Consider the following 18,608-nt stretch of genomic DNA (forward strand, 5'->3'; position numbering starts at 1 on the left):
TGGCTGGAGTCATCATATATTTGAGTCTTAATATATTGTCATTTATTGTAGCTAATTATTAATTATAACTCTCTATTTACATATTACAGTGTTTCATCTGCCCTATGTCTTCAATGAGCTATTAAGTACATAGGTATTTTTCAACAAAATCTAAATCAAAATCTTAGTCGAAATTCTATGGTAGGACTTCAAACTCAAGCAAAAACTCTGCGTTCCTTTACACGCCTATTTTTTCCCATATCCGGGTTACATTAAAGTGTATCTTCCAAAGTCCACGCCTAGCACGATATCTGGTGCAAATGTTTACAGAATTCGCACCAGGTGTCGTGTAGTTCCGCATCAGGCCGTTTGATCTCCCACGCGTCATAAACTACTTGCTCCACCTTTATGGTCATCTATAATTGTCTATTGTTTGTCTCTGCTCATTGATTAAAGGGTAACAAGTTGTACTTTGTACTTGCTACTTTAATTTGGTGTACCTGATTATTGTAAGTAGATTTGTATTCTAATAGTTGTTGGGAAAGACGTATCTACAACTCTAAATACACATTTCTTTGTCTAAGAGCTTTTTTAATCGCCTAACACATAACTTATATTGAAAATGGTTAAGTTATACTTTACGATTCGAATTTTGAATCGTCGTTACTGCCTAATTTATGAAACTGTATACGCATAGTAAACCGATATGAATGCGATTCAAAGATTCAGAATCAAATCGACCAGCTATAAGTACTATAGGGCACACGTTCAGAGCCCTAAGAGGTTATCGAACGCAACAAACTAATCTTTATCTAGCAAACAAGATGCAAAGGCATCGAAATTATACAGGCAAAGCTCCCAGTGGGGATGAGCTAAGCCACCCGCGGCTAAGTCAAACTCGAGCGGCGAGGTGGAGCGCGATTGGCTTGCGCGCGTGACGTCAATGCCGACCTCCCGCCGCGCCCCGCCCGTCCCGCGACCCCCGCCGAAGGCCGCGCCACTCGCTTCTGAAAAATAATCACGATTTTCGGACGGAACGATTTTTTTTCTTTTCTTTTCTTCTACACGTACAGACTTCATTGTTTTAATGTAGGAAGGTGTTATCCAATTATTGGTGCGGTGATTCGAACTACACGTGTTACCGAGTTCCTTCCTACCCGAGCCGTAGATAGTATGTAGATGTACTTATTTGTACGTATCGTGTGAGTAACGTTCCGACGTAAGCACGAATTATTATTAATTCGCGGAATAATGAATGCACAACGTTTTCGACTGAAACTAATAGAAAACATGTAAATTCTGTAAAGTGTGAGTCGTACACGTATCACAAAAACAAATACCTAAGTATTTAATAACAACGAGGCGTAACCCAATGACTGCAATACTTGATATTAAAATCTGCTAATTGATTCGCTAAATGTTCAAATAACTTGTAACATTGTTAATTAGCAACGATAGGATTGAGATACTTGAACCACCAATACGTCAATGAATCTGGCTGGTTTCACCCAAGTACCTTTGACACTTATTTTTTTTAATTCAAACCCTGTATTTATTTAGTATTGACCGGTTTCAGTCCGACTAAAAACTTTGATTGAATACACCATTAAAAAAAAAACATTGCACAAATAATCGACTAAGCACAAAACAATTGTTTCGCGCGTAAAGTCAATACGCCTTGTAAAGCGAGTGACATGGAGGCCTATCGACTGAACACGCGACGCCAACAGGTGGCTTGAATTTTTACGATATATAAATTAACTGCCGTTGTGAGGATGTGGTGACAGCCGTAATGACTGGGTCACGGTACTGGTGTTGCCTGATAGCAGTTGGTAACTATTTGTTACTTGACTGCAACAAATTATTTGATTTTGAAGTTTTTTTATGTAGATAAAACTGTTTAGTTGGATTTCTAATATATGTAGATTCTACTGACTTGGACAGTGAACTTTACACACATAATTAAACAAAAATTGTTCTGTCTAGAAATAAAACGATAAAGCTTTTAGGAAAGGAAGAACGACAGTCACACAAGGAAGATGACAGTCAAAATTATAAAAGAAAAAAGTCAAGGCCACATTTCATAACCAGCCAACAAAGTTCTAAATTCAAATTCGAACGTGGAACAATATTCAATAAGATCGCTATATAAATACTGGGAAGCCCAATAAGGCGCCAGAATTGCTCGCGACGCGGTGCGTGCACGCATGTTTACAAGCGCGCGCTATATATAGCGGTGGCTGCTATTTGTGGTGTCTCTGATTCATTGCGCTAATTAGCCTTATTCCGGACAACCAGAGGTTATATTGTATGGTTAAATTTAACTCGCGGATGTCAAAAAGCAAGACTCAATTGGATATTATTTTTAATAAAATCAGTCAGCGGTTTTCTCGCGTTTTCACCCGCGTCCCGTAGGAGCTACTGCACGTACCGGTATAAAAGATACCTTATGTTATGTCGGGAAGATTGTAGCTTTCCAACAGTGAAAGAATTTTTAAAACACTTCAGTAGTTTCGAATCCTTTAGTGTACATACAAAAAAATATATCCTTCTTTACTATATTGAAGTATAGATGAATACTTAAAGATTTCTCTCCTAAATCATTTTAGGCTTAATTTTAAATTAGTAGCTCTCTTAGAAATAGCTTCAACGTAGGTTTGTTCCACATAGTTGTGTGGGACATAATCATTGAACTTGCTGATGATGATCAGGGTATTGCCCTCAGGCTATTTCAGTTCGTGTCTAGGGAGTGTTTACTTTGGCGCTGCGACTCATAGCCCAGCATGCTGAAGCAATTTAGAAGAAATACGAATAGATTCTTTTGTAGACGGTCGGCGTCCATATTTGATATTGTTGATGCGTGCAAATCGTGATGCGTAAGTGCGAGCTTTGAATAATCGCGGCCTATTGATTGAATTATCGGTATATACTTAATACTATTATATACTATACGAATATATACTTTTAATTTTACCTTTTTTAAATGTTATACTGAAAATGATTTAGCAAAAAAACTTCTAATTAGGTAAACAATTATGTTGTTCGTAGTACGAATGCAAGAAGGAGAGTTATATTTTTTTACGCAGGCATATCTTCTTCAATTTTTAAATCGAGTGTTATTTTTATTAGTGGCCAAGTGGCCATCATACGTTCTGTTCCGGGAGGTGGTGCCGCGCCGACTGCGCACTCCAGCTGCGTACACGAGAACAGACTAACTCGAGGTTATTTAAATATACCGTGACGTATGCACGTCACTACTACACTACTAATACCTTTCCTTGATCCCCATCCGGCTTGCCCTTCCGCGTATAAAAAGCGAGCGTAGTTTATTGACAAGCGCACTATAAATAACACTTTTGTTTTATGTTTCACGTACGCAAGGCAAAGGTTAGCTCTGCCGTTTTGTTGATCAAACTTTTTAATTTTAAATCTATTGTTTATTCCGAAATATAACATTCTATTTTCAAATAACATAGTTCCTTTTAAAGAGGTCGTGTGTAAAAAGGTTGCATGGCAACAATCCATCTAGTTGGTAGCCGTATATAAAGCGCATGATGTAATAAATATTATGATTTCATAAGGGAATAGTTTACCTATTTCAACGGTTACTACGGTCGCCCACGCGCATTCATTTAATTAGATTTTTTCTGTTTTCTATACGTCATAGTCTCGTACGTCAGAACAATGAGGTCATTTTATTCCCATAGACTATTACTGTAATATAATTTACTTCATGTTTTAATTTTATGATAACATACTACGGGAATAATAATTTTAATTTCTCTATCGACCTCTGCTACGCCGTAGCACTTCGTAGACCTCTTAGTATAAGTGCGTAGCATAAGACGGGGATATGAAAAACCTATTTGGTCTTGAACCTATCGTATTACGTCCGTATACAATAATGACTATTGTATCCTATGCATTAGGTATTATGATTTTAACTGAATGTTGCAAAAAAATACACTTATTTTTAAAGCTAAATCCATAATCATACATTATCAATTTACAAATATTACATGAACAAAAAGTCTAAACATCAAAGCTAGACCAATCAAAGACCGTAAGAGGTTATCCAAGAGCTACAGCTACCGGGGACAATATAAATTGGCAACATCAGTGTCTCCAGTGGGATGGCGGGATGGCGGGGTGCGAGCATGCGCGCCCCTATCGATCCGAGCCGAGATGACGAGAGGCCCGCGCTCCAGCGCCCCAGCCGTGCATGGCCCGACACCGACGACTATTTAGTCTATGGACGGCGCCACTAGACACTAATAAAAACTCCTTTTAGGTTTGCTTTAGAATTTCGAATTAGATTTTTGAAAATCATTAAATAAAAACAAAACACGGCTACTTCAAGATGGAACATTTTTTTTGCTTTTACAAATCAATTCTTTTCCGTTCCGTATCAACTATGCGTAAGCACTAAAATAATACCGAAGAGCCAGAAACTATTAGAAAGCCATACATTAGCGATATCTTGGCAGCTACTTCAAACCTCTTACTAGAGATATAACAGTAGAGGTGCTTGCAGCTATCACAGCTTCATGGTAATCACAATACTGGCAGATTAACTAGCATTCGACCTCATTCAATTAGTGTTGCAGATTGGAATCACTGCTCAATATTGCATTAAACGCCAGTTGATAAGTTTACACTATCTCATTTATATGAGCTGCGAGTAGGAAATTATTTGCATTATCCCGTTACTGAATACACATTTCAATACATATTTTTGTGTATGAAAGCCATTTGAGTACCTACGCTTTTGGTTAACGTAGTCTCTCTATTTATTTCTTATCAAGACGAGATTCTCTTACCTAAGTAAAACGGAACTGATATTTGATAATGATGATTAATATAAATGGAATAAACAAGAAAAAAATTGAATCAATCACGCAAAAACCAACGCGTATGGTACATAAGAGTCCAGCTACCAGATGCATGTACGTAATCAATCCTAAACCACTTTCAAACTGAAACTCCATCTTTTTCCAATTAAACAAGAATGGCAAAAGGGCTTCAGTATAGGAAATGCCGTGCGTACCCGGTCCCAGGCGTGTCGCATGTCTGAACTCAGGGCTCGGGCGGTGCATCGCGTGCCTTCTAATGTAATGCGTTACACCACTTCATTACTGCCCACTATTAGCTTATTGAATACGGGCTGTAGCACAAGGTTTTAGAAGTATCCCCAGGGAACTTACGACGTTTGTAGATAAAAAGTAGCCTATATGTTATTGTTATATATAGGCTAAATTACTACCAGTTTTGAGGGAAGAAGCGTACTCCTTTTTAAAAGGTCAGCCACTAGCCACATTCTGGTACAGGTTTAGTAAAAATAAGTGGCTTAAATGATCTACTTTAGGACTTTACCTATTACTACTTTACCTAGTACCTATTAAAATATACTTTAGGTCTAGTATCATTTACCTGTCTTTATATGAAATCGATTTCATAACTATATTAATTGGACTTGCTCCATCCAATAACTGTACCTTATCCTCTTCAAATTCTTCAAAAAGGCGGAAAGAATAAGGCGCAACACACGTAGCAACCGCGCTAATGGTCACCCATCCAATTTATTACCGCACTAATCGTTATTTACGACACGTGTGGGCACGGGGCATGGGGACATCATCACGTTACGCTCCCCCAAGTGACGTCACCTGACATTCAACCTCCTTGTTCCAGTCTGCAACTTCATCGTGCACGAGCGATGCGTGGGGCAAGTGGTGACGCCGTGCTGCGGGGTGGCGCCGAGCCTCATCAAGGTAATATACACCTTACTGACTATAACATAGAGTACATAATTAAAGTGCTGTTAAAGCCCACAGTTCAAAGTTTAAGTACTGGTAGGTGTAAATGCGTAGGGCAATGCGAGGGTGTGGTAAAAGGGTCATCTTTTATATCTGCTTTAAAAACTTTAATCTAACTGCCGTTCACTCGAAGTAATTAATTTTATTGTTTTTCGTCTACCTTCTACTAAATCTTGTTATTCTATGTACATATACTGAATTCCTTTTTGTTTGTGACAGAACCCAGTGGCTCACTGCTGGTCAGAGCCCACACACCACAAACGCAAGTTCTGTACGGTGTGCCGGAAGCGGCTCGATGAATTACCAGCTTTACACTGCATGAGTGAGTACCACACTTTATTTCTTAAACTCCTTTATTTCAGACACTCTAAACGTTTCTCTTTTATGATAGGTGACACGAGGTGCTGCTGCTAACAGTAAATATTATGACATCTTGATTGTAGAAAAGCTACTTGTGATGTTATTTGTACTGCTACAAATGTGAGCATTTGTTTGGCTATAAACCATCACGTGATTTAAAGAAGTAGGCCCAAACAGTTGAAGAGTGTTTGTTAGAAGCTAGTTGTATCAGCAATATTTATAAGTGGTTGAGTAACATGTGGTGTTGTATGGTGCAGTATGCGAGTACTACGTACACGGAGAATGCGTAGACTTCGCGGCGGCCGACTGCAAGGAGAACGCGACGTACTGCGCGGGCAGCGAGCCGCGGCACGTGCACCACTGGCGCGAGGGCAACCTGCCCGCCAACAGCAAGTGCGCCGCCTGCCGCCGCGCCTGCTGGTCCGCCGAGTGCCTCACCGGCTACCGTTGCGAGTGGTGCGGCAGCACGGTACGTACGCACAACATTTTTGAAGTTACAGAAATTGTATTTCAAAAGCACATTCACTCAAGCTACTTGTAATATACAGTAGGCTCAGCTTAGTTACTATCACCATTCACAATACTGAGTGACCATTCGTCCCGCAGTGCCACGCAGGATGTCGCGCCCTCATACCGGACGATTGCAACTTCGGGATGCTGCAGCCGATCTTCTTACCACCGTCGGCGGTGTCGATCCCGCGCACCGAGGTGCCCATGGAGGCCATCATCGGCGTGCACGTGCGGCCGCCGCCCTCGCAGCGCGACTTCGGCTGCCGTAAGTGTCCCGCAAACAGTGCCCCGGCAACCACCGCTTCCCGCCCCGTACATGTGCCACGCCATTCGCAGCGAGCTTACTTAGTCTAGGCCTCGCTTGTAAAGTAGTCCGACGGTTCGCTCGAGGTCACAGGCACACACGGTCAGGGATCTGCTGCCTCAACAATTAGAAGATCATCACAGGAACTTTTGCCAACATATTATTTTTCTTACCGAATGCTTTGCTAATTCATTCTTTATCTTACATTGGGTTTGGATTATAGCAGTAATGTTTTCAAGTTGAACTGTATTTAGCTCGATTCCCTGAGTAGTCCGTGATGTCGTTCTGCGCGTGTGTCGGGGTGTCTGATCGTGCGTGGCTGCGCGGCGGCGGCACAGTCGTGTAGGGGTGTAGGTCGGTGAATCGCTTGGCACATGCGTGGAGCGGCGTGGCGTGAGCGTGTGTGTTGGGGCAGCGCGCGCTGGCGGCTGGGCGCCGGCGCGGCTGGTGACGCTGGCGCGGCGCCTGCTGCCCGCCGCCTGCAGCCCGCACGGCGGCGCCTCGCCCCCCTACTCCCGAGGTAACCCGGACAGCGCCTCCACCCCACGCCCCGCGTCTAACGCACCCGCACCGGCTGTCTACTGCTGTCTCGACCCGGATCCTAACATCATCAACGGATACTCTTAAAATTTTCCAAATCTTGAACTATTCAACAAAGATATTGTAATTTTGAAACTCATTTGCAAACAATTTGAAGGACTCTTACAAGGATCCGTGTTCGAAACATCTCTTGCATGAACTTGGCTGAACTCTTGTGATTACGGTTTAGTCAAGATGAACGTTAAAGGCTTTCGCTGTAAGCTTTCTTACACCTTCCTTCTAGATGCTAAACTAATCATATTACCTAAACTACAATTTCTAATTTCAATTAAGAGTGTGTACAAGGAGATTGGAGCAACCTATAATTGCTTTATATGACCAAGATAAACTTCATACAGCTGCTTAGAGATCGAAGATTGAGACGATTTCTGCAACCTACTGAAATGACGAAAAAGATCTTGCACTGATCTTAACAGAACTTGGAAAGTTCGATTGTACGCATTAAAATATTCAATCCCTCGTACACACTCCTACTCCTAAAACTGGAAGCTCTATCTACTAAGTTTCACTGGGTTTCTGTGTCTGCATGAAGCTACAAGCTTGGTAATACCCGAGTAACACTGCACACGAGCGGCACCTCTGTACCTGACTCGATAACACTCAACATCCCCTTTCATGATACTACAAGACCTCTAAAATACTACCACAGCTATTTGGAAAGCTATATGTTCCGTGATTCAATAATTATAAAAATCACTAGAACTTGGTGCATCATTGGAGCACGTTATTGTGCCGTTTCCATTTCCATCAGGAAACTTGCAAATATTGATTCAACAAAATTATTCTGTCTCTCATGATCTTTCTTCTAATTATTTCCAAAAATTATATCCATTCAAGAATGCATCCATGCCTGAATTTCCATTCGATAATTCACACAGCTTCCTTTTCAATCGATTTGTGAACTAGCTAAGTCCCGGCACTAGTCTTGTAGTTGAGTGAAGCATACTCTGTGCCCTGGAAGGCCGGTCAGTCCAAGAATACTCACGATGCAGTATTCCAACGGCGCAGGTAACAGACACGCGGTATTAACGACAGACAATAGTGTATGTTCGCTTCGTGTTCGACGCTGCTTTGTGTCTGATGTCACTATACAAACACCACCCACGAAAATGCTGAGTAAATTCAAAAATGAATTTTGAGAAATATACCTAATTGAAATAAGCTATATTTGTGTTTGATAGTGACATCCTAAAATCAGTGTATGTTAAAAGTTGTATGATCGTCAAGGGATGGTTTTGAATTGATTTGAAAACAGTTGTTTATTGTAGGTGATGGTTCTGCACATTATTAGAAACTGAACGTATCATGCAACTTTATGTTAGTAGATGAAGAATAAACAATATCAAATCCTTACTCCAAGATACCCATGTTCTAAATATCACAGAAGACAATGATTTACCTAAATAGTATTTTGTTACAAGAAAATCTTGGTGTATGGATCAAATAAATAACAATTGATAAACTAGTAACATAAAACATAAGTCTAAAACTGACGACCCCTTCGCCTGCATTGTTCGCTTACTTAGGACAGCTGTCCTGGACTAAAGCAATCCTGAACCCGCTTTAAATAATAAACCGTGAGAGCTTGGTGCTATAATAAACGAACTTGAATAAACCACGACTAAATGCAACAAGAGGAGACAAATCAATTCTTTTGATTTGTCATTCCTGATGAGTTAAGCGTTGGCGTATCTGCTTCTATTGACGTGTGATCATTGTGTGATAATGCTGTAGCTTCTTGTGTCCACAAGGAGTTACACGTTCTTTGTAAAGCAGGATTGATAAGCCATACGTTCCCACAATCCCATGGCGTGGTGTGGGCGCGCGGGTGTGTATGTGAGCGATATGGGTGTTGCAGCGCGCAGCGTGAGCGAGGAGTTCAGCTCGGGCTGCGAGGGCCGCTCGGGCTCCGGCGGCGGCTCCACGGGCGCTCCCGCCGACCAGGACCACCGCCCGGACCACAAGCAGCATCGGGACCGGACCCCGGATGATCGTGATGAAGGTACAACCATCGAACTTCATTAAATCCTCAATCTGTTACGAATACTCCAGTCCAAAACTTGAGCAATATTTATCTATCTTGGTTATCGTGTAACAGAAGTGGTGAAGGTGTACGACGGCGAGGCGGCATGGACCCGACGTCTGTACCGGCCCGTAGTGGTGGGCCGCAACTGGAACGAGCGCGAACTAGTGGCGGCGGCACTACGGGCCTTCCACGTGGCGCGGGACCCCGAGCTGTTCGAGCTCACGGACGCGCTGGCCGGCGACGAACCGCCGCTCAAGGACCCCACGCCACTCGCGCATGTCACGCGCCTTCCCAACAAGAGACCCGCACTCTTCTTACGATTCAAGTGAGTAATCTACGTCTAGTTATCCTTAACGGTTTTCTGAAGAAAGCTTGATGATTTATTTTGGACCTATGTATACCATATTAAGTTCCACCATCTTTGAGGTATAATGCCAGCTGTTTGAATGTATCTTTCCCCATGTGCAGAGAACCTGAGAGTGGTGGTGGCGAGGTACGAGTGTACCCAGGGCGAGTGGCGGGCGCGGGCGAGACGTTCGTGACGGTGGGCTGCACCGGCGACGACGCCGTGGCTGATCTGATGGCCGCCGCGCTCGAGCGGTTCGGGCTCGACCCCGCGAGGGCCGTGCATGATTATCGCTGCTCAGAGATTTTGCTCGATCGTGGGGGTAACTATCTGATTAGTGTGTAACTAGTTATTGCTAGATTTTTCTTCGATGATGTCGTCTCCATCAATCGGGTAAATATCAAGCTTGAAAGCTCTTCTTAAAATCTTCCTTATCTTAAATATACACATAAAATGCAATCACCGTGTCTAATGGTGAAGTCTGGTTGATGCTGCAAAAATATCATTCAGTTCCGCTATCAGTCATCCAAAATCTAAAGACTTTTGTGTCAACTCGTTAACTTCTCCTTTGCCATTGACATAAAAGAAAAACTTCTCCTTAATATAAACAGCACAGCCACTTTTCACGTTTTCCACACTAAAGAAGTTTCCAATAATCTCATGCCTATTGGAGTAAGATAATCACGCGTAGCTTGCAACCGTTGGCCCAGTGTCGGAGCGCGTGCTGGAGGAGGAGGAGCGGCCGTGGCGCATCGTGGTGCGGCTGGCGCGCGAGTCGGTGCGGCGCATGGAGCTGGCGCGCTTCTACCTGCAGCCGCGCCGCGACCCGCACGGGCCCACGCTGGCGCTGTTCGTGGCCTCGCTGCCGCCCGGCCTCTCGGAGAGGAACTACGAGAACATACTGGTCGAGTTCCTGGGCGCCGGTTAGTATTACATCAGGCTTTTGTTAGGCGAGCACTATCTGTCTTAATTATGCTTATCTTTAACGTTAAGGCCTCTTTAGGTCTTCGTACCTGATTTGAGCAAGTGTGCTATCCAGGTGTCTATATAATAGAGTACCTACCTTGTAGCCTTAATAAGTAGGACATAGATTCAGATTGATGATCGAAGCCTTTTCAAAAACCACTATATATTCTCCTTCTAAGTATTATGGTTTGTAATGTAAAATGGTCGTTGCGCAGAGAATAAGTTCACGTCGATCGGGCCGATCTACTACGAGTACGGGTCGATGGTGATCACGTACGAGGACGCCAGCAAGGCGGTGCGCGCGCTCTACGCGCTCAGAGAGGCCAAATATGAAGATAAGCATTTATTGGGTAAGTTCAACATATACCTCATATTATAGGGATAAACTACATATCCGGCAGGTTTCTAATGTAACTGAGGAAACCAAGTATACATTTAACACGAATCTTCTTAACTGAAGCTTCCCAAATCTTCAAAAACACTGTAACCATATTTTTTTACCAAAAATAGAAACAAATATAGTACCTATAGATAAATATGTGACAAATAATATTCTGAAAACCGACCGGTCCAAACAAACGTGAGATAATCTCACACAACCATACACAAATACATAAGTACAGGTACTCCTTCTTACCTTTTTTTGAACTCGGTTAAAAATATAATAAATGCCTTTAATTAAAGGATCAAGACCTAGCAATAGTCGCCAATAATCCACCCAACATAACGACAATTACAAAGACGTATATATTCCCCAGTGATGTTGTTGCCGAGCATCGAGCCTTCGATGGTCCCGGCGGGCGTGAAGCCGCTGCTGGTGTTCGTCAACGTCAAGTCTGGAGGCTGTCAGGGCCTCGAGCTCATTTCTTCCTTCCGCAAACTCCTTAACCCTTACCAGGTGTTTGACCTTGAGAATGGAGGTCCGTTGCCTGGGTAAGTTATATTTTTACTCATTGGGTAGGTATTGGATTTTAACATATTTCTCATATTTTAACATATTATTTGGATTTTAACATATTCATGGGGACTTGCAAATGATGCTCATGGGACTATTACCTACTCGTGTCTACCTGTAAATGAGAAGGGTCTTGTCCATCGACACAAAGAAGATTAAGAATACACAAATTCACGGGAACTTCGTATGTGTATGAAGAATTATGATAGAGAGAACACACAATCTTCGAGTTTCGTAATATTTTCAGCTCAGACGACAACTTCTTAGAATTTATACAACACTGCTTTCCACTTAAACGCGACTTAGAACAAACATCTAACACAATTTGTTTCGGCACAGACTGTACGTGTTTCGTCACATTCCCAACTACAAGATCCTGGTGTGCGGCGGCGACGGCACGATCGGCTGGGTGCTGCAGTGCCTCGACAACGTCGGCCAGGACTCGCAGTGCTCCAACCCGCCCTGCGCCATCGTGCCCCTCGGCACTGGTAATATATCTCTAAAATCCCCAATTTTTCCTATAACTTCGCAGAAGGCAACACCAAAAATTTTTACACTAACATTCCTAAAATAGATTCCTCATTTTTCACTGAGAAGATAGCTAGAACTTTGCAGAAAGTAACGCCAAAAGCATACATATAAGCATACAAGCATACATATACAAGCATGAGTTGTATGCTTGTTAATAAAGTTAATGTGTCGTATTCCTTATTTACGACACCGGGGTCTGTAAGGTGATTAAACCCCGTAGCTCATTCATTAAGAAGAAGAAGCAGAATCACTAGATCCAGTTTTTTAATTTAAGTATATAAAAGATCTAAGCCACTTCTGTGCAAGAAGACCAGAAGCTTACGACAACAATTTTTAACATTGATATCTTCAAGTGTGTACTTTCAAAAACTTCAGTTTCACATTCTTCCATACATAAATTCGCACACGCAAACTTCAGGCAACGACCTAGCCCGCACATTACGCTGGGGCTCGGGCTACACCGGCTGCGAGGACCCGCTGTCGCTGCTGCGTGACGTCATCGACGCCGAGGAGATCCGCCTCGACCGCTGGACCGTCGTCTTCCACCCCGAGGATAAGCAGGACGAGCCTAAAGAGCTCTCCAAGCAGCTACCTGGTAAGACGGGGTTGAAAGTCGGTATGTCGTCTGTAGTGGTAGCGAAAATTCTTAGACCTTTAGAAGGAAAGTGCGATAATCATCTCATTAGAATCACCATCATTGATATAACCAGTGTCAATCCGGAGTAGAAAATACTACAGGTCACAAGCTTAAGGGATCCCGCCCTAAGAGCCTTTATACATATAAGCTCTGTGGGTCCCTTTTCAGAAAGAAGCATTTTTGCTTCAAGCCCTGTATCATGCAGCACTGGATATACATAGTCTATGTATCATTAACTTCTATAGCTACCACTTTGTAATCAAAGTTATCCCACCGCCATCCATCATACCGTAGTGGTGACTACATCTGTGTGATTCCGCAGCGTCTGTGACCACAGGATCACAGAGCGAAGACAACTCGCAGATCCTCGTGATGAACAATTACTTCGGCATCGGGATAGACGCGGACCTCTGCTTAGATTTCCACAACGCTCGTGAAGAGAACCCTAATAAGTTTAATAGCAGGTATGTTCCAAGTTTCATTTGGGAATTTTCTAGATTGTCTGCGAAGTCATAAGAGACGCCCAAATTCTGTCACATATAGTATCTAATGATGAGGGAGGTCATCTCTTCACACCCACTAAAACTATGTATTTGACTTATATATAATTGACACACCAAGATCGAATCTGTAGCATAACATAGCTTAAAAGCAATTTCTTTTGCAGTGCTAAGTACGTTCTACTAAAACTCATCGTGACTTTGTGTTGTAGGCTCCGTAATAAAGGTGTGTATGTGAAGATGGGACTCCGCAAGATGGTGGGGCGCAAGATGTGCAAGGACCTGCACAAAGCCATCCGCCTCGAGGTGGACGGCAAGCTCGTCGAGCTGCCTCAGCTAGAGGGCATCATCATATTAAATATACTCAGGTAAACAGTGCCTTTTTAAAAATAGCACGACACAAACAATAGGTAAAAACTACTTGTGGAAAAACACAATATTCCTTGACAGTTTATCATCAGAAGAACTAAATATCAGTCTAGCAGATCATTGGAACTTCAGTTTTCAGAAATTATCTTACCTTTAAATACCCTGAAAGTTTCCTTGCTATCCAAAACTTAGCTAAATGCACATAAACAACCACGCCCAAACATCAAACAAATTCAGTAGACTCAAAAGTCACTTACCTCAACATAACAAAGTTACTAACACCATATCCCCCACAGCTGGGGTTCTGGTGCCAATCCGTGGGGCCCAGAGAAGGACGACCAGTTCAGCAAGCCCAACCACTGGGACGGCATGCTGGAGATCGTGGGCGTCACCGGCGTCGTGCACCTCGGCCAGATACAGTCGGGCTTGCGAGGTGCCATGCGGATAGCGCAGGTATGATCTTTAGGACTCTTTAGGGCTCTTCAGGACGAACTAATGGTGTTTTGGAAATTCGCGAAAATGAGTGTCGTTCCAGTTTAGGGGTTATGAGGCAAGAAGTATTCGTCGTTATATGGGGCAGAAAAATATTCTCGATTGATAACTTCGGGGTCATATTCGGGGTTAGATTCAGTTGAAAACTTACTAGTTATTTTGTTATTGAGTATTGTACCATGTTATTGAGTATTGTACCAAAGTAAAAACCGATTACCAAAGAAATTCCACAAATCTAGTCGCCTAAAAAATCTGCCATCTGAATAGTTTGTTACATCTAAGGACTTCTAGTAGCTTATTATAGTTACGATTAATGTAGATATTTGTAAATATGTCAGCAAAAACGTAAAACAGGTAAATACATGTGTAAGATAGGTAGAAATATAGGTTTCTAACAGCAATCTTTGGTATAGGGTGGTCACATCAAAATCAACCTGAAAAGCGAGATTCCAGTGCAGGTGGACGGCGAGCCGTGGGTGGCCGCGCCGTCCGAAGTGGTGGTGCTCAAGTCTGCGCTCAAGGTAACTACACCACCGCACTACATTACCTACTGTCCACCACGAGGGTTGAGCGAAACTTCTAGAATATGGGTTGTTCGATAAATAAAGTACATATATCGATTTGGCTGTTGATACAGTTGAATTTAAGACACTAGGTAATTGTTGAAGACAATATGTTTTTCCGAGTCTGCAAAGTCGGAAAAAGGTTCCAGTACTGTTCCAGATAGATGGTGGTTCATGATGTACTGCATTTGAAAAGGGACGGTACGATTGAGAAATTTTACCTCAAAGATTATTTAATCAATTATTACACCATTTTTTACCTTCGCAATATTCTATAAACTCCCACATTCACTCCACATGCGGTGCTCCGATGCTCAGCTCTCGTCTGTCGTCCGTCAGTGTTGCATGTGCTCGCTTGCCTGTATCCAAACAGGGCTCAATTAAAGCTTTTTTAAAACATTCTTTAAATTATATTGGATTAAACTTATCTTAATAAATCGAAAAGTTTTGCCTGTTCAATTAGAAGCTTGGATTTCATTAGTGATTGGCCCAGACTCAGTCTTTGTAAAAAAAATGGAATATATGGCTACTAAACACATAGAAAAAAATACTATCTGCTATCCAAAAACAATTGATCAAGCGAAACTTTGTTTTTTAAAATGACCGTCCCGAGTCACGTACGCCCGAGCACTGAATCTCCACTGAGCACCGATGTTACCAGTAGTTCTCTCAAGCCGCGGTGCGCCACTCGTGCGCCGCGGCTCGAGCCCGGTCAGCCACCGGTCGGACCTCACCTACGTACACCTGACTACAGCGACGCCACAGCGGCACGCGGGTAACGCAACGCACACTACTCTGGGCACGTCTAGCTTGTCGAACCTCTGGAGTCTCGCTTTGTACATAGTTTAGTGAGCGGGCGGTAGAGCGCCGTCAGGTGTACGTAGGGGGCGCGGCGGTGCGGGGTGCGGGCGGCGCGTGACGTGCGTGTGCTGCAGGCGACCATGCTGAAGAAAACCAAGCGCGGGTCCGCGGGCGCGTCGTCGGCGGCGGGCACCTGACCGCTCGCGCCCCGCCCCGCCGCTGCCAGTCGCGCCCCGTCCGCAGGCCACCATGCTGAAGAAGCGCGGCAAGGTGCGGCGCCGCAACACGGAGCCCAGCATGCCGCGCTCGCCCGAGCGGCCCGAGCGGCCGGAGCGGGCGGAGCGCGCGGAGCTGCGCGAGCGGCCCGGCGACTCCTGAATCTGGCTCAGCGAGCGCCTGATCTAACGCGCGCGCCCGCCCGGGGCTCAGGCCGGGCGCGTGCGGGCGCTCGCGCAGCCGCCCGCGCTGTCTCTGTCGCCGCGAGTCGTGTACATAAACTACAACCCAACCAAATATATAAACATAACTATAAAAAAAATAAAAATTATAGGTGATAGAAAAGTTGTTTTATTTAGAAAAATTAAACTCATAATCAATAATAAACAAAGTGTAAAATAAAATATTACAAAGTATAAACAGTACAGTTTTTTCTTTCTTATCACACGCAGTGGACCCCGAATCCTCACTGGATGAATGCATACATAGATTATTCAGTAAGTATATACAGAAAGCAATATAGATATAACTGTCACAAAACAACGGGAAGTAATCTGTTCTTCCATCTTTGTTTCAATTACCAAAATAGTAATTACCAAGACAAAGGTCACACCACAAATTCCTAATTCAAATGTAAAGAAACCACACTAAGAACATGTTCAGAGCATGTTAAAGATGATAACTATGATGGTTTCAAGTATCTATATTTTAAAGACCATTGAATAGCAATCGAATCAAAAATGATAAATTCTAAAATTGAGTTTGAATGCATGTTATACTGTCACGCTAAAATGATGACGGTCCAATTTCGGTCCAAGGTTGGCAGACGGGTACTAGAAGTACCTTTGGAACTTGAGTGAAACCACGAGAAAACAGCTAGTCATGAATACCATTTACAGAGATGCTATGCTGTTATGTGACTCAAAAATAAGAAAAGTTTAGCTACAGCTGACCTATGGCCATTATGATCTGTCATTAAAGGGGAAAAAGAAACACCAAAATTGCAATGAATAATTTTATTATCTCATCCCGAGACTTAAGACTAGTACAAAGCACTACTTCTCTTAAACATACAATTATTATGACTGTCTTTAGACTTCAACGTCATGAACAAAGGACAATAGTCTTTAAGACTGTGTACTTAAAGCTTAAATTATATTAGCAAGCGATTAATTCAGTATTATGCGATCAATCTTGGCCTATTTTCAAGATTCAACCATACTAAATATAATAAAAAACAGGCAGGAATATGGCAGGTAGTGCTGATGTAAAAAAAACATCAAATGGTAATACATTTCATATTTTCAATATTAAAAAAAACACTTAATCATAAGATACAGGGCCAGTTCAAAAGCTGCACGCAGAAAAAATCTGCTGCCATCATAGACTAAAACCATAGACAACAACCGCAGTTTGACATTGTAAACGTCAAACGTCAAAATGAGCAAAAAGGCCGGGTTTTGATCGCAGAATACAGCTCGACAACTCAACAGGAGGCGAAATGAGCAGACTATTAGAAAAGATTTAACAATATTTACAATAGATGAGTGAAAGAATTATCTAAAGTGGGTATAGTTTCGAGTGTTACAAAATATACGTTTTGTACTTTATCAGTTAAATACAGATGTTGATAGATTGAAGATAGGTTGCTGTGTTGTCAAGTACTAAATATACAATCGGGGCGTTACTCCTGACACCAATATTATTAATATTCAGGTATTTCATTATATTAAACCTTCAACAATATGAATATTTTTGCTTAATTTTAGGCCTACTATTATTTTAGAAGAAGAGAATTTGAAATAAGTTTTAGGCGACGAATTTAATTTTATTTACACGGCTTTTTTCCTTAGTCTGCCAAAATGAATACATACAGTGGCGGATTTACCAATAGGCCAAGTAGGCCAGTGCCTAGAGCGGCAGATTTAGAGGGGCGGCAAATTTAGCAATTTTTTTTACAGGTTTTTTTTATAATTGAGTATATGAGTACACAATCCATATATAAATAGACTATTAATAAACGCAAAATTAATAAACTGTAATATATACTTAGGTACCTGCTTACGTGATCATGAATTTTAAAATATTCTAATAGCGTTTCTATAAAAATAAAATAAAAAATCCGCTCGCTTCGCTCGCGGTTTCGCGGCTTCTTTCATAATTCCTGGTTTGTTCTGCGCTCTTTCGAGTCCTCAATCTAACAAAAAGTTAAAGCACCGAAGTAGCAAAAACAACTGACGCTCTAAACTGACGATTTCTAAGCTGTTTATGAGAGTGGAGGACTTTTGTGTCCCAAAACTCGAAAAATTTCGCGCTCGCTGCGCTCTCAGCTTTTTCACTTTACACTGGTTTTTTTCAAACTTCTTTGAGTATTTTTGTGTTCCAAGACTCAAAAAATTTCGCACTCGCTGCGCTCGCGCCTTTCACTTGACAGTGGCTATTTTCTGATTTCTTTAGGTATTATTGCGTCCCCAACATCAAAAATTTCGCGCTCGCTACGCTCGCGGCTTCTTCTCTTAGCAGTGCCTTTTATCCACTCTTGTTTGGATAGATATTTTGTGTACCAAAACTATAAAAAAATTCGCGCTCGCTTCGCTCGCGACTTTTTTACTTTACGCCGGTTTTTTTTTACTCGTT

At 42.4% G+C, this 18,608-nt stretch overlaps 1 protein-coding gene across 7 annotated transcripts in view; it reads left to right on the forward strand.

The window, feature by feature from the left end:
- The window catches only part of LOC110380021 (diacylglycerol kinase theta), a 29,367-nt gene extending 12,974 nt beyond the window's left edge, over positions 1 to 16,393 (forward strand). Inside the window, exons 2-20 of one of the 7 annotated variants that reach the window (XM_049837295.2) lie at positions 5,671 to 5,750; positions 6,015 to 6,117; positions 6,413 to 6,624; positions 6,762 to 6,930; positions 7,385 to 7,489; positions 9,428 to 9,571; positions 9,668 to 9,920; positions 10,064 to 10,263; positions 10,652 to 10,864; positions 11,123 to 11,257; positions 11,666 to 11,840; positions 12,202 to 12,350; positions 12,812 to 12,988; positions 13,353 to 13,494; positions 13,743 to 13,898; positions 14,196 to 14,352; positions 14,805 to 14,912; positions 15,999 to 16,096; positions 16,206 to 16,393. In XM_049837295.2, coding sequence (XP_049693252.1) covers positions 5,671 to 5,750; positions 6,015 to 6,117; positions 6,413 to 6,624; positions 6,762 to 6,930; positions 7,385 to 7,489; positions 9,428 to 9,571; positions 9,668 to 9,920; positions 10,064 to 10,263; positions 10,652 to 10,864; positions 11,123 to 11,257; positions 11,666 to 11,840; positions 12,202 to 12,350; positions 12,812 to 12,988; positions 13,353 to 13,494; positions 13,743 to 13,898; positions 14,196 to 14,352; positions 14,805 to 14,912; positions 15,999 to 16,096; positions 16,206 to 16,251 — 2,822 coding nt within the window. In that variant the 3' untranslated portion in view covers positions 16,252 to 16,393. Of the gene's footprint in view, positions 1 to 5,670; positions 5,751 to 6,014; positions 6,118 to 6,412; positions 6,625 to 6,761; positions 6,931 to 7,384; positions 7,490 to 9,427; positions 9,572 to 9,667; positions 9,921 to 10,063; positions 10,264 to 10,644; positions 10,865 to 11,122; positions 11,258 to 11,665; positions 11,841 to 12,201; positions 12,351 to 12,811; positions 12,989 to 13,352; positions 13,495 to 13,742; positions 13,899 to 14,195; positions 14,353 to 14,804; positions 14,913 to 15,889 lie in introns of all 7 variants that reach the window. The other 6 variants (XM_049837297.2, XM_049837294.2, XM_049837298.2 and 3 more) reach the window with 6 other exon arrangements.
- Positions 16,394 to 18,608: the final 2,215 nt, after the last annotated feature.

Source organism: Helicoverpa armigera, chromosome 14, assembly GCF_030705265.1.
Source record: "Helicoverpa armigera isolate CAAS_96S chromosome 14, ASM3070526v1, whole genome shotgun sequence".
Classification (NCBI taxonomy): Eukaryota; Metazoa; Arthropoda; class Insecta; order Lepidoptera; family Noctuidae; genus Helicoverpa; species Helicoverpa armigera.